Here is a 15754-nt window from a genome sequence, read left to right as displayed (position 1 = left end):
ACTAAAGTGAAGCTTCGCTGAGTACTTTAGCACAAGTATAAACGTCACTCCTCTCGTTCTAATTGGAAAGGAGAAAAATGAAATTATTTCTAAAATGTAAATTTATGACTTCTTAATCTCCCTCTTGAAAATATAATGTATTAGTGGCTTTGTGGCTTCACTGCATCATGACGAACAATGACAATATTAAACAAAGTCCTTGCGTTGGGTCACAAAGTCATCAGTTTTTTTGATAGAAAGGAGGGGTTATCCTACAGACGAGTTTATTTACAAAAATCTATGGCGTACACACATTTGTATAACTTAGACCGACTTGACCTGCGCCTGTGCCTGCGCATGTTATTATTTCTTGATTCCTAACCATCTGAAAACAAGGACAAAATTAGAATTAAAATTGCTTTGGGGAACTCGCGAGATCTGTTACGAACCATTAAAGCGAATTTTGTTCAACAGACAGTAATCAACATTTTTGTAGTAAAGAAGAAAGCAATTAAAGAAGATGCTAGTATGAAAAATCGTAAATGAACAACCAGCCTTCCGCATGCGGGCTCTGTGCAGTCTTAAAGAATCTACATTTTGATTTTACCGAACCAATATGTAAAAAAATGCAGCTATCTGTGTTTAACATAACATTTCAGAGTGCAAATAACCTGCATTTCCCCGCTGCGATTTCTGGCGTTACAAAATTGCGTAAAAGTTTGTCAAACGTTTAAGAATTAACGTATTGTTTGGAAGATTAATGGCTGACTACCATATAAGGAAAGTAAATTTATTTTTAATAAAAAAATATCTGATAAATAAGATGCCAATGTGTGGTCCCATTAGCCCCTGCGTTTGTTAAATCACGAGTAATCGCGGGAAGAAGATTTTCAGTACCTTCCCAAGCCCCGCTTTATTAACATGTTGTTGATAGCTTCATTGTTTTTAAAGATAGAACACATGTCTATATTAATAACCTTTATCTATCACTGCGCGAATTTATAGTTGCTCTAGTGACAGACGGAATGCGATATATATAAAGTGTGGGAGAAGCACTACTCCATATAAACAACCCCTGTAGTCCGTACGTCCGTGAGTCAATGCTGGTAGCTCTGAGTAACGAGGGGCGAATTTAAACTAAATTTAAAAATTTTTTAAAAACTTTTGCAAGGTAAAAATGGTATGTGATTGCTTAAACCGGTAACGATAGACAAAAGCCTGTGTTTTTATTTAAATCGAAGTTACAGTTCAATTGTAGAACTTTCATATATTGGATTTTTGTGATGGGTATTATGTGTTGTTATTTTAAACTTTGTTGCGGAAAAAGTGTTTTTTAAAATAATAATTCAGATTTGCCCGACACGGTTTTTCTACACTTGAGTGCAGAGAAACACCAGGTCATACACCTAGTCTGTTATAATTGTCATTGCCTGTATTCTGTGTGTTTAAAATGGCTGCTTGCAGCTTCATTCCGGGTCTCCCGCAGAGTTCATAATTTAATGACGGTTGGTCCCGTGGCCTTTTTCACGGATTAACGACTAGTCTGTTATAATTCTCATTGCCTGTCTGACGGGCAAATATCTGTGAATTTTCCAGACATGTAAATTCACGTCAATTTTATGGCTAGTGAGTGCCAACATCCAAACATTAAGATGATACATATATGAGGCGAGCTGACCCGGTTAGACAACCTGAAAAAAGTCACAAAAGAAACTTTTGGGTAGTTTTTTTACAATATATGTTATTTTAAATAATCTCAGTAATGATGGTGCCATTAAATCTTGACTTTAAGTGTTCATATGAATTTTTTCTTTTCGATTTTCCATTCTCGTCGTGATAACTAATAGTGACATCATAATTCGGATGGGCAAAGAACGCAATGGACTGGCGTGGCATTGACAATCGCATTGGATCTGTTGGTATTTGTACTCTGTGAACGGTTGCGCGAAATTTTCCATTGCTCCATGTATGCAAGAGATCAGCTGCATTGATAACGATGGCATCTGGAATTGGAACTGCTTTTATAAATTCTCCAGAAGGAGAGCGTACCTAAAATAATATATATGTAGCTTTGAAACAACGGAGCATTTTTAGGTTAGTCGATCAGTTTAAGTCAGTTATATAATAATTACAATATAATATATATATTGTATATGAAATGTAGTGTAATGTGATGTAAAATAATAAAACTTAATGCACCATAGAGTAAAGTAATGCAACGTATTCTGAAATAATGTTATAAAATAATGCGTCTGTCCAATTTCAATATGTAACCAAAAAACAATCACAGACTTCAGGGAAAAATTCACATACCTCTAAACCACCGATATTATCTTGAAAAAGTAAAGTCATTGTTCCATAATCTGTGTGCTCACTGCAACGTGTTTGATTCTCCTTTGTTGGTCCATTAATGTGAGGATAAAACAATGTTCGCAGTGAAGTTCCATTTAAGCCGCGATTACCAATATATGTATGTTTATTTACAAAAAACTCTGTGTCTATACCAAGTGTAACTGCTAGCAACCTTAGTAATTTGTATAACAAAGTCGAACAGTGTTTAAATAACTCGCTTAATACAGTAACAACTTCTGGCATTTCTTGTGATAACTTTTTACTGACATCAGAATTAGGCGAAAAATCAAAAGCTTCCTTTATATCTTCAGGTTTCATTTCATCAAACACTTCACCTTTTATTGGAACATATCCTTCACTTATTCCAGGTCCCCTTTTATAATTCATCTTCGTCTCCTTCTCCATTCTAAAGAACTTTTCTGACATTTTAAATGTTCCATCTATAAGATCTTGTGGTATACCATGCCCTTTCACGTAGAGAAATCCCCAGGTACTAAAACCATTTAATAACTCTTCAACAAGATTCTTCACTTGTACATCATGCTGAAGTTTTGCACCTTCCCAATCACTGGCTGCTGTGTAATTATCTGACAGACATGAAACATCTAGGACGGGAAAGATATCGTTTCTCAACATGATTCTGAAAGAACAAATTTGTGAAGTATTCCAGAATAAAAGTTCCTGATATAATAGCGACAAAAGCTTTTCCCATTAGAACTTCGACGTTGCAGAAACTACTGAAATACTATGCATATAATCTTCCGTTTTATTACAACCTTTTTTGCAGTTGAACCTGACTTTACTTTAAACGTAAAAATGAAATTATTTTTTTCGAAAAAACATAAAAATCTTCATATAAATCTTCTATTAAATAATTATTTAGACACAAAAGAAAATAAGTGGAAGGAAGAGAACCTTCACTTGGTTCTTTCCTTCTTTCTCTTGTTTTTGTTAATTTTATAATTTTTTTTTTTAGTAGGATAAAATTTTGCAACTTAATTTTGTAGTTGAACATAAAATAAAATACACTAACCTAGCAGAATATTCGCATCCACATGCTTTATATTTTTTTAACTTGTCAGATACATCAAAATAATATTTCATAAATTAAATACATAAGAAATACATACAATAAAAAACTTACCGATAACTTTGCAATTCTTCTATGCTTCTAGCTTAAAATAAGGTAAATTATTATTTTTAATTTTAGCTCGTGAATTACGGCAGATTTTATAGCTTTTTACTAATGGGATCACGAAAAACTAAAAGTTTAAACAAAATAGTTTTAGTAATCCTATATGAAATGATTATCGAGCCATGACAAATCATTTGACCTTACCGCTATCTTCTTACCGCTAGAATGAAATTTGTTTAGCAGTAGAACTCAAAATCTGTCCGAAATAAAAAAAATCAGCAGGTTCTGGAAGCATGGGTCGTAATTGAAAGTTAGTCTGCGAGACTTTACCGTCCCAGTGTTTACTTCCTTTGCTAGGATTCTTTTTCATTGTAGCTTTGATGAGAATTAGTACAATTCAATACCTAACCCAACCAAGAAAAATACGTTATTATGCCGTAACAATATTGCCATGCAGGATTAAACATTTCACAACCACGCATACTCAAATATAGGGTACCTGTATGTCCCTATCTCCCAAAGGGTTCTAAACCTAATCCGGACCCTGAAAGCCTTCGGGGTAAGAGTCAGGGTCAAACATTGACGAAGATACAGCAATAAGTATAAAGTTTTTGAAAATAATTGTTGGTTAGTAAGAGCTAGGCACGTCACATTGCTACAAATATCTAAAAAAAACCTTTGTTGATTTGTCCTTTCACCTTGCATATGTCGAGAAGATTTACAGAGCTGTTTCTTATGATACGTTTTGATAACTTATCTTACTTAGCATTTATTAGTGTATAGTTTAAATTTTAATATAAATTGGAGAGTTGGTGAGTTGGTGGTTTTTGTTGTGCTATTGTCCCAATATTTAGTGGCCTTACCTAGGGACACGTATTGTCATCAAATACTGACATACGATCTATTGGTCATAACTCGTGACCACTTAACTTTGAGTTAATAAATAGTCCTGTGAACGAAAATATGAATTTCCTTTTAAGTAGTTCACAATTACTCGGTCAACATTGACACAGCATGTAGTCAGAAATCGAGCTAAATGGTGAAAGATTATCGGAATCGAAAAATACTTCGGCGTCTTAGAATTATACGAATATGTGTTATGGCATGTAATAGAAAATTTGCATGCCATAATGCAAAAACTAAATGGTTCATATAGTTTATACCATAATCCCGAACATCTGTTTATGGATTTTGGACGAGCCTGTTGTTAAGAAGAATATTTTCCCATAACCGTATTAAGGAAATTTATATGCGTTGAAAATCTTGATTGTAAGTAAAACTGCGTTACGCGTAAAGGAAACTGATTTGTGTCATTGTTGAACTATTTTTACTATTCTGCATAACAGAATTGACATTTTAATTCCATGAGCAGATAGAATATAACCCAGTGGTACGGTGAGCTTTACGGGCGTGACATCGTTATCAAAAAATTACTTGCCCGCAACTTCGCCTGTGCTGTTTATTGTTTAAACATGTAAACTTCATTAGATATTTGATAAAGTACAATCTATGTAAAGTTGAGTTAGTCAATCCATACTGTGGTTACTTCGATACTCCCAGAATGACATGATTTCAGAAAAAAGGGATGCAGACGAAAAGAATGCGGATGAAAAGAATGCGGAATTCATGTCTGCTTTTATCTGCAAACTCAAATTTAATACCCGTCGTAGTTTTCGGGGAAAATTTTTTTTCGTGTAAATCGCGCGAAGATTTCCACGAAAAAAAAGAATCCGAAATTTGTCTGCATAAGTTAGCGCCCGTTTTCGTCGAAATATTGCCAAACTTTTGCAGCGTGGTAATCTCGGTTCGGTATTTTAAGAATTAGTCATCACGTTTTCAGCTGCAGATAGATTTAAAAAAACACAATTTTAAGATTTTTAACGATTTTGGATACAACGACATCGTGAGAAACAGCTTTAGGCAGCCAATACACATTTCCCGAATTTATATTTTGTAAAATATTGCTTGCATGAAAACGAGGCTTAAAGTAATTAAGGAAAATGTAGATTCAGTCTTCGATGAAACTGAAGAAAAAGCGTGAGGAAAAACATGGAGGGAATGCCACTGTTCACGATAAAAGAAATTGAAATGCATCGACAAAATAGTGGTAAACAGCTCGGTGTGGCAATTATTAAGACTTTAGAGCGTGGTAGAAAGTTTAGGGATGAACTATACATATCTGCTGATAGCATTTTCACATCAACAACTACATTTGCTCCAAGTAAAAACAGAATTTTTAAAGACTTAGTTATGGTCAGCCCTGTAAAAAGTAATGCTGACAAAAAGGTATCCATCTAACGTTATATGATCCTAGAATTAATGATAGTTTGTGTAACATAAATCCAAGAATATTAAAACAAGAAGAAGATATGCTTATGGTTGACAAACGGGTTGGTTTTGCTCATTGTATTGACAGTACACGAAAAAGAAAAAACAACATTAAATATGCGAACTTTCTTGTCCGATCTACATTGTCACAGCAACGACTACCATTAGAACATACCATCAAGATTGTTACTAATATTAATATATCAAATACTTCAAATAAATCGAAACATCACGAAACACAACCCTATGAGTTTATTGATCTAAATCCTGTATTAATCCCAAAAGATTGGGGTAAATTAAATCAACATTACACACACCTAGCTGTTCAGTAAAGTCGTTTATAGTATCATCAATTCAGTTTTTGTTTTAACATTGAATTCTCAGTTTTGATAGTTTCTAATTCATCAGGAGTGAAAAAACCAGGTTGTTCTTCAGTGATCTCAGCAGAATCAGATGAAGAGCTTTCATATGTGCTTTCAGAAACTGTTTCGACTACTACAGGAAGTGCTCTTTTTTCGGATTTTTCCTTTTTTGTGTTGTATTATTTTGTTTGAACGTAAATATATATGGCACAGAGCCATTGATTAATGTTTTCTGTTCACAACCAAAACCTAATTTTACACAGTGTACTTCAAAGTGGACTTCGCATACTTTTGTGTTCTTGTTTACTGTGAACACATCACACCTCTCCTTCTACGATATCTTGAAATGATACTTACCTATTGTTTTCTCAAACTTGGATCCGATGGGAATGAAAACATTCCAATGCCTGTTTAACTCTGGGTTTATTAAGAGTAGAACTTTTGCATAACGGTACGCAACAAAAGTTACCAGGTCGATATACCTGGATAGATTAAATTATAATAAATTTTTTGTTGACTTTTCTGATTGCTACTCGCCATCACAAATACATATTCTTCTTTTACAAGACAAGTATGTTTTAAATACATTATGTAGTTTCGTTAAGAAAAACCTGCAATCCTTTAGAAAAATACACAATAAAAGATCATTCACAACGCATAAAAGTATCACACTACCAGCTGTATTTTTAATGTTTAAAAAGTTTACTAAGAAGTGCTTATTTTCATGCCGATGATGTAATCGATATTTTTAATTCGGGAAAGGTGTAATACCTGGATTTATGCTTATCTGTCAAAACTAAGAATTTTACTACTTTGTTTCTCGTTAAAATTTAATACCCACGCGAAATAGTTTTTGCTGCGCGAAAATTAATACGAATAAGGTATATGATGTTTCCATAAACAGCAGCTTTATTCAAACCCGTGCGTTGAGGAAACCAACCCATGTAGCACTGACAGCATTTTAACTAACATTTACATTAAATCAGCCCACCTTCCTATGATCTTAGTAGAGTTCGCAGTATTTCCTATATCATGCTTGTAAACTTGTTACATAGTTTCCTCAACAAATTATTTTTAAGGACAAAAGCCTATGGTTTACAAAATGTTGCTGTTTTTTTTTTTAATATTTTCCGTGACAGAAACGTTGTTAGTGTACATCCCTAAGAGATATATTTATGATTGATAGGTTAACTAGTACCTGATAATACCTCGCGTGTATTCCATCAAAAGAACTATAGAGCATATAGATCGACGAAGTTTTATTCTGCGAAACTGTTTATCACAAATTTCGACGAAATATGACATAAATTTATTTACAGCTACTCATATTTTAGGTGGGTAAAACCACATCTTAAAAATAAGGTACAAAATTCCTTTTTTACTACACATGGTGCATAGTGATGACTTTGACATGGGAGGCAAGTTGACCTCACATGATCACAATTTAATCTAACCATCTACTTGTAAAAATTAACACAACTGACTGTATTCTTTTTGCGCAATGTCAGCACTTTTTCTTCGAGATTATATCTAATCACTTTCTAATGTTTTGGATTCATGTTCTTCTAAATTTTCAGTCTGTCGCAACTGTAGATTCGCTTGTAAAATAGCGTTATCTTGTCGTAATTTTTCTACTTGCTGCCGTAACACCTGATTTTCGACGAGGATTCGTTCTTGTTCCTTAATTGTCTCCCGCAAACGGTCGTTATCTCCTCGTAACTTAATTATATGATCAAGAGCTTTGGAAAGTACTCCTCCCTTGCTGGTGCCTTGTTTTGATTGGTCCATCTGACAGTCAGGTATAACAGCAGCTATCTTCATTATCCACGTATTGATCTTGTCCCTCCTTCGTCTTTCCACTTAAAAGAAGCAACACAATTGCAATTTTTGATGCCAAAACCAAAATTAAATAGTTCGGATCATGTATTAAAAGTTTAAGAATTTCGAAATATTACAAGTACAGAAAATTGGTGGCCTTAATACATTTAAGAGGAGACAATTCGCTCTTTAAATTTTTGTAAATTAGTTTTCTGCACTCATCTTTGCATTTGACAAGAAGTACAAATCATTCAACAATTTATAAATGCGGTTGAATGTTTTTATAAATACTCACTCTCTTATATGCTTTACTACTTTTGTTCTTTCTTAGTCGATAATTAAAAACAGTAAAAAAACACATTCAGTTACTCAGTGCTACTCACCTTCATTATGTGTAGCTCGTCTTCTTTCATCCCTGGACGAACGTGTAGTTTCCACCTTCCTATCAAGAAAATTTCCTCCGTTAATAACGGGAAAAGGTAAATACGAATGACTGACACCGGCACCTTCACTCGGTGAATGCCCATGGTGTATGCAATATTCATTGTTTACAAATCTTTTTCAAAAACCTTTGCTTATAGTTTCGATAAATGGTAAACTTGCTTGAAAATACTATTCAGCAAACTCATTTCGAACTTCTTACAATATTTACAGCAACATTTTTAAAACGAAATTCCTACCACAGAACTTCAAATGAAATCACATACCTAAATTGTACAGTCATCGGTTCGTCAGCTGGAGATTCAACGGCGAAAGTACCATCGCCTAACCTTAATGGGAGAACACAAGAAGCGTTATTTCAAATTAGAAATATTATACTCCATATATCAAATTTTGTTACTTAAGCCATTATATTGTGGCGAAAAGATAAAAAGTTTAAGGACTGATACCTTCACGAGTGACCAACTCCCTCCCTATCCTGAGAGCGAAATTATCTATTTTTTATTCCCTTATATGGCAGAACCAATAGACATGGATTATTTCCAATAGCTTTGTGTTTTATGATTGCCTTTGAATGACTTCGTATAGGATATTATTACCTTACTAATACAAAAAATCGGTTAGCATAAAAAAATCCGATGGTTTCATTGGTTAACGGCTTATAAAAACAGGGCTTTGTATGGAGCAGTACTAACCGGCTTGGAAAACCATTATTAAAATGGTAACATAGAAACGTAAACAAATAAAAACATTTCCATAGCACACAGAAAATATAAAAGTAGCTCACTTAAAACCATTTTTTCGCTTTAATTCAAATAAACAATGATTCGAATTTGTTTTGTGAACGTACAAAAGTTTTAAATCAAACTATCTTAAATTCCAAAAGTTTAAAATCGAACATGCGTTTTTATTCTTCCTTGGTAGCTTGGGAATAGAAACTTAAAAAAATAGCTGTCATTATTTGTTCACAAATGAATGTTTTTTTTCCAGATGAGATGCAGTCAGGTAATAAAACGGATACTGACCGGTTTTGATGTTACACTGTAAAATACAAAGCCCTCAGTCAGGGCACAGACCTCGCAAGATCAGCCTGTACTTTTGACCTCGGGATTTGTATTTCACAGTACAACATCAAAACCGGTCAGTATCCGTTTATTGTAGAAGATGCACGCACCTGTTGTGAACGAAAAAACCCCGGGGTATTTCATTTTGGTAGCTCTTAGACGATGCAATTATAAACGTTATTTTTTTTCTTAAAAAATATTAATAAGATATTTCAGATATTTTTGGTGGCAACGCTCATTCTAAGTAACACTCTTCTTTTTTCAATAGTGTAAATCCATTAACTTTTACTAACTTTTTTTCAAAGTGTGGATGCTCTTCTCTACCTTTTTTATGATTGTACTTATTAACTTCTGTGTTAAAAAAAATATAAAAAATATAAAATAATAATAATCTCTAAAGAATAATTTACTGTGTCAAGTTCTGTGCACGTGGCGCTATTATTCTTGGTCCACCATTTCCTGTGACTGGAATCACATCTTGAGGAGACATCATAACATAGAAAGGTCCTGAAAAAATAATGTTTAACTTTGATAAGTAATGTAAAATGCAAAAATTTTTGCAGATTTTTTTACGAGCTTACGACTAGTATTATTTGAATACGCTTAACAACTTCTCAGGAACTGGAGGATAAGGTTAAAATTTTGCTCTTAGCAACAGGGGCTAAAAAAATTGAGTTGTTTATAAAAGACTTCAAAGGGCTTTTTTATACAAATTATACAAAGTAATTTCACTGTTGTTTACAGTAGTTTGAAGGTCGAACCTACAGGAAGAATTTATAAGCAGGGTGGTCACAGTACCCCTGATTTGGTAATAGTATTTTTTACAGTTTTAAATGAAAAAAAATTAATTGCAGTGGATTATTATTCAAGTAAAGGAGACAGAGGGAAAAAACCAGCTAAAATAACTGACACATTTTATCTGATCAATTGAGTTCTCTAACACAAAACATGAAATGTATGCTAATAATGAAAAGAGACAATCATTAAAATATAAAAGATCCTAATGCAAAAACAAACATAATCACTTTTTCACGACTTCTGGAATTTTCATGACCAGTGGCCACCCTGACCAGGAAATAAAATAGTGGAATACATTAAAAATTACCTCCTTGGTTACCATCTGATGTTTGAACTGCAGGGTAATATGCATAACGAGAGCCATCAGATGGAGTGCCATCCACTGCTACTGTGGCTAACCCACTTGCTTCGCTTGGTGTAATCACCTGCTGAATTTGTCCACCACTGCCCACAGTGTAGAGGGTACCTAATGAAAACACAAATTAGTTAAAATTATAAACAACATTATATATATTTAAAAAATTTGTAAATATATAGAAACAATTTATATTATATCATATATATGCATTATATGCCACACTCAGAGATTGAACAGGAGATGCTGTTCAACGATTTTTAATTTTTGCGATGAGCATAGAGATAAGAAAGTTCAGGTCTGAGTTGTGGTTGAAGGCATATTTTTGAAGTCTTTACCACAAATAAATAGGCTGTAAATAAATAAGATGTAACAGAATGACCACTCCATTCCAGGACCTTTTTGACCTCTAAATCAAAACAGAAATGTCAACAAGTAAAAAATGTAACATAATCATACATATTTCCATTAAAAACTGTTTTGTTTTTTAGAGAGAGAAAAACATCACTATGGCTGTGATGCAACCATCACAACCATGGGAATTGATCCAGCGATGTCGCCATAACTGCTTTCGTACTATGTGTTGTCAACAGCTAAAATAAATGCTGTTGTCTAAACAAGTTGTCACAAACTTCAACTAATAAACTTTTTTTGCTGTAATGTTAAGAACCATCTTTCCATCTCATGATACAAGAAAGTTGGCATAAATTATATGGTCCTAAATTGAGAGTTGACTTTGACGAAATTAATTGTATATATATATATATGTATATAACTAAAAATAATTTTGAATAACCGTGTTTTTATTCAAAGTGTTATTTCAACCTTTTTAATATTCCGTTTTGAGAGTACAACATTTAAGTTTTATTGGGGGGGGTGGGGGGGTTAGCTTTTTAGAACAAAGTTTGACAACATACGGTTTTGTGATTGTCAGCACAAGCAACAGCTACTTTTAAGTTTTTATAGACACATTTACATATGTTTATGATAAAATAAGACTAAGCTTCATACAGTTATTTAGCCTTAAACTTAAATTGCAAAGAATGGTTTTAATAATTTATTAAGTCATTGAAATCAAACTAATGCGTTAACCGTGTTGGCAAACAAATGAGACATAAAACTATCTTAGGTGGTCTCTAGTAACCCATAGGTTTAAAAATAACTGGCACAACCAGCCCCTTTCTAAGTTATTTTGCCCAAGTTATAAGCACAATGCTATGGTTTACTAATGTTTTTTATTATATTGAGGTCAGTCTTATGCATTAACGTTGTACTGCAACATCAAAAAGGTTCACAGAGAATACATTTTTTGGGTACAATGGTTCAATATAATCTTTTTACACGCATTGACGTCAGTTGTGCTATAACGTCAAAATTAAATAAGACAATCTTTTCAGTTACAAAGGAACAGACTCTGCATAATACTATATAAATACTTAGTAAGTTCATAGTTAGGGGTGCCTGCTTAACGCAATCTTATCGATGTTTGGACATTATTTTGAAACATTCACATAATGCACCTAATGGCATAAGTCAAAGTTGCTTCTTTCAAGGCCATTACATAGGACCCCACTGTTCCCAGTTTACACATTCTTTGCTTGTAAAAATACTATCAACTATAAAAGATTCAGAGCCTTGGAACAAATGTCTTATTTGTTTGTAGAGCATGGGCTCCGGATTAGCATTGCAACCAGTCAGTATTAACAATAACCCTAAAATGCCACAGTCATAACGCAATTTTCATCCAAAAAATTGTTTTTTGGCAAGTCTGCATTATCTTCATAATATAATGTTGAGAAAAAGATAATTTGTAAAATAAAATTAATTTGGTTGCAGGCTATATGGAATTCTCTGAAAGGGAGACTTACATCAACGTACATATTTACTCGAAAAACTTTTAACTCGCCGAATCAATTACCCCGTGGTACATTATTACCCCCCCCCCCCCCATGGCCATTCTGTACCCAAACCAAAATCTATGTAGGGTTGTTGAAACAGTTCATGGATTTTTTTGCAGATAAGTCATATTTATGTTTCTTATTGAGTTTAAATGTTATGATGTTTAAATGTTTAAATGTTCTTTTAAATGTTATCAGCTTTTTAATAGAGCGAATTTCTTTAGGAAGTCGATTGAAAGAAGAAAGATTGCTACATCTTCGAAAGTGTTTTTGCGAAAGTGATGTCTTTAATCGAATTGCGTCAGCATTCTTTTGTAAACAACAATTTCATTTTTCAAATACTTTGGCCAATTATTCTGATGAACACTTATAAAGGCTGTGATCATCAAATGCCATTCTCGTCTTTGTTTTATAGGTAACCAACCTAAACATGTTATATCTGCAGTATGGTAGTACTTATTCCATACAAAGCTGGCTGCGCATATCATCATTTTATGCAGCTTTCAAATTTGGATAGCTGTTAATGAAATATAAACAGTGTCGTTAAATTCTAATTTTGACAAGACTAGCATTTCAGCTAATTGTTTTCATAACTTAAATGGTGCCATGCGATTTACGTTTTAGTTCACGTAACATAGATAAGATGCCATGACAACACGATACTACACTCTGTGCATGATCATTCCAACTTAGGTGTTCATCTAATTTAACACCCAATACAGACCATGTTGGAACTCTTACAATCTGGAAGTCATCCAGTTTAATACCAGTACAATCGAGGTCATTGAGATTATGTCGTTTTGACATTTGTGATGTTGAAAACACCATTAACTTTGTTTTTTCCTTGTTCAGAACAAGATTGTTATTTGTAGACCATCTTTGAAGTTGACTTATATCTCTGTTTATTTGTTCCTTTGCCTTCCCAAGATTATTTAATTTTGTGGACGTAAACAAAGTGGTGTCATCAGCATACTGTAACGTACTCATTGTCAAATTCATTTCCAGGTCAGTGACATATAAATTGAAAATAACAGGGCCTAATATTGACCCTTGCAGCACACTAGATGTGACATTACATAATTCAGAGGTCTTATCATTAATTCACACAATTTGTTTTCTGCCACACAAGTAACTCAAAATTAGTTCAACAAACTCTTTGGAAAAACCAATTTGGTTGAGTTTCTTCATTGTAGTTTCATATTGAACAGTATCAAAGGCTTTCCAAAAGTCAGCTAATACTACAAGACTGATTTCATGTTTACTCAATGCTTCTTTGATATCCGCTCAAGTTTCATCAACAAAGTAGTTGAGGACTGTCCTTTTCAGTAACGGACATCGTTTCGGAATATAAATATTTCTCATCAATAAAGATTATCATTTGTGTAAGGATAAGAAAATAGGAAGGATGGAGATTGGTCGTAGTTCTTTTATTGATGTAGGAACATTCACTTTTGGAATAGGTGCAACTCTTGCCACTTTCCATTGACACGGGAAGCATTTTTTCTCAATGTATGTATTTATAATATGTGTTAAAACAGAAGAAACTTCATTTGCTAGTAATTTAACATATCTCACTGGTATATCATCGAACCCAGTTGATATATCGTTACGTAGTCCTTTAAGTTCTTTAAGTACCTCCTCATACTTAACATGTCTGAGTTGAAACATTTTGGAAGTCGATGGTGGTAATGTTTGGAGTACTTCCTTTAAATCAATTTCAGATTTTGGAATTGATCCAGTAACTCGCTTATCTGTTCCGGCAAAGAAAGTGTTTACACTATCAGCGTCAAAATAAAGGGGCTTCCAAGGAGGATGTAAAATTTGATTGATAGTATTGCATACTTCTTTCAAGTTTTTAGAACTAAGTGCTTTTCTATAAAAGGAAACTTTAGCTTTCTTGATCTTTTTCTTAACTGAGTTTTTAAGTTGTTGAAATTCGTTCCATATCATTTGATCGTTAGTTTCATGAGCAAGTTTTCGAAGTTTATTTCGCTTCGTTTGGTCACTTTTTATGTTTAAAGTATGAATCCATGGAGATGGTGGTCTTGTTATTTTTGTTCTTCTTAACGGGGGATGTCTATCAATGCAATATTGCATGAACTTGTAAAGTATCTCTACTTTTTCTTCTGGATCATCTATAGCGTAAATAACTGATATCAGTAGGTTCGAGAAATACGACATAAAAAGATTCCCTATCAAACTGCCTTTCATCTTTTATTATTTTATATCGGAGTTTAAACTTATCGTATTTAATGTTGATGATAGCGCAAGGTCCATCATGGTCACTAATAGTTTCGCATGGTAATACATCAGTATGTGCGATTTTGGTATTACTGTTAATTATCATATGATCGTTATAAGTAGCAAGCCATCCCATGTTGTTTGGATATAAGTTATCAAATCTTCATATTGAGTTAACCAGTCAGAAAAGGAGATGATTCTTTCCGAGCGGTATATGATCCCAAGAAGTAGTTCACTATGCTTACTATTTTTAGCTGGATTGCAAAGGGGAAGTTTTGGACATAACAAATAAATAGAGTTTAATGTTTTTCGAGTAAATATGTAAGTTGATGTAAGTCTCCCTTTCCAAAAATTTGGCTAATAATAATCATATATAAAAAATAATATTTTATTTAATATATTTGTATCTTTTGTAATTAAGCCTGGAATTCAACAGGATAACAAAAGAGAAGTAGCAAACAACAAAATTTTCTTTTCAGTTATTATTAATCTCTAATAAATGATGGGAACCTTACCATTGTTAATATCCACACCAGCAGATGTAGCAGAACTTGTTGGTTCCTTTCTAGGTTCTATTTCATGTTTTAGTGAGGATGCATCTAATATATCCAAAGAAGGCGAAGGTGGATTGGTGTTATCGGAGTCCTCAAATATGGTTGTCATTCGTTCAGTCAATTTATTTAAAAAATTCCCTCTTTAAAAAGATTCCAATCACATGGGATGTGTGATTTGTTTTGATTCGAAGTTTGTTTGTACCTCGTGATTTGATCAATCACATGATCTACATTCTTATCTTCGTAGAGCAGAGCGAAAGAACATCGGAAAATCAAAGGCGTTCGCATTTATTAAGTAGTGTCCGCACTCACTAAAATAGTTAATGTTTAAAACTAAACGTTCCACATAGGCAAATGTGAAAAGTTGTTGTTGCAAGAATAAAGAAATTTGGTACATATAATATTTATTTAACTTTTATGTATCCTAAC

General features: G+C 33.3%; 2 protein-coding genes across 2 annotated transcripts; both read right to left on the bottom strand.

The window, feature by feature from the left end:
- Window positions 1-1441: 1441 nt before the first annotated feature.
- On the bottom strand, window positions 1442-3079 carry LOC130635461 (uncharacterized). The gene is made up of 2 exons (XM_057444793.1): window positions 2293-3079; window positions 1442-2028 (listed from the first exon to the last, which is right to left on the bottom strand). The coding sequence occupies exons 1-2, from the start codon at window positions 2965-2967 to the stop codon at window positions 1726-1728; spliced, it is 978 nt and encodes a 325-aa protein (XP_057300776.1). The 5' UTR covers window positions 2968-3079; the 3' UTR covers window positions 1442-1725.
- A 4321-nt stretch (window positions 3080-7400) lies between these two features.
- Window positions 7401-15618, bottom strand: LOC130636359 (upstream stimulatory factor 2-like). The gene is made up of 6 exons (XM_057446048.1): window positions 15287-15618; window positions 10585-10743; window positions 9890-9986; window positions 8682-8744; window positions 8358-8416; window positions 7401-8015 (listed from the first exon to the last, which is right to left on the bottom strand). Exons 1-6 carry the CDS (start codon window positions 15432-15434, stop codon window positions 7687-7689), a joined length of 855 nt encoding a protein of 284 aa, XP_057302031.1. The 5' UTR covers window positions 15435-15618; the 3' UTR covers window positions 7401-7686.
- Window positions 15619-15754: the final 136 nt, after the last annotated feature.

The sequence above is a fragment of the Hydractinia symbiolongicarpus genome, chromosome 3 (assembly GCF_029227915.1).
Source record: "Hydractinia symbiolongicarpus strain clone_291-10 chromosome 3, HSymV2.1, whole genome shotgun sequence".
Lineage (NCBI taxonomy): Eukaryota > Metazoa > Cnidaria > Hydrozoa > Anthoathecata > Hydractiniidae > Hydractinia > Hydractinia symbiolongicarpus.
This window is presented reverse-complemented; position numbering and strand designations above follow the sequence as displayed.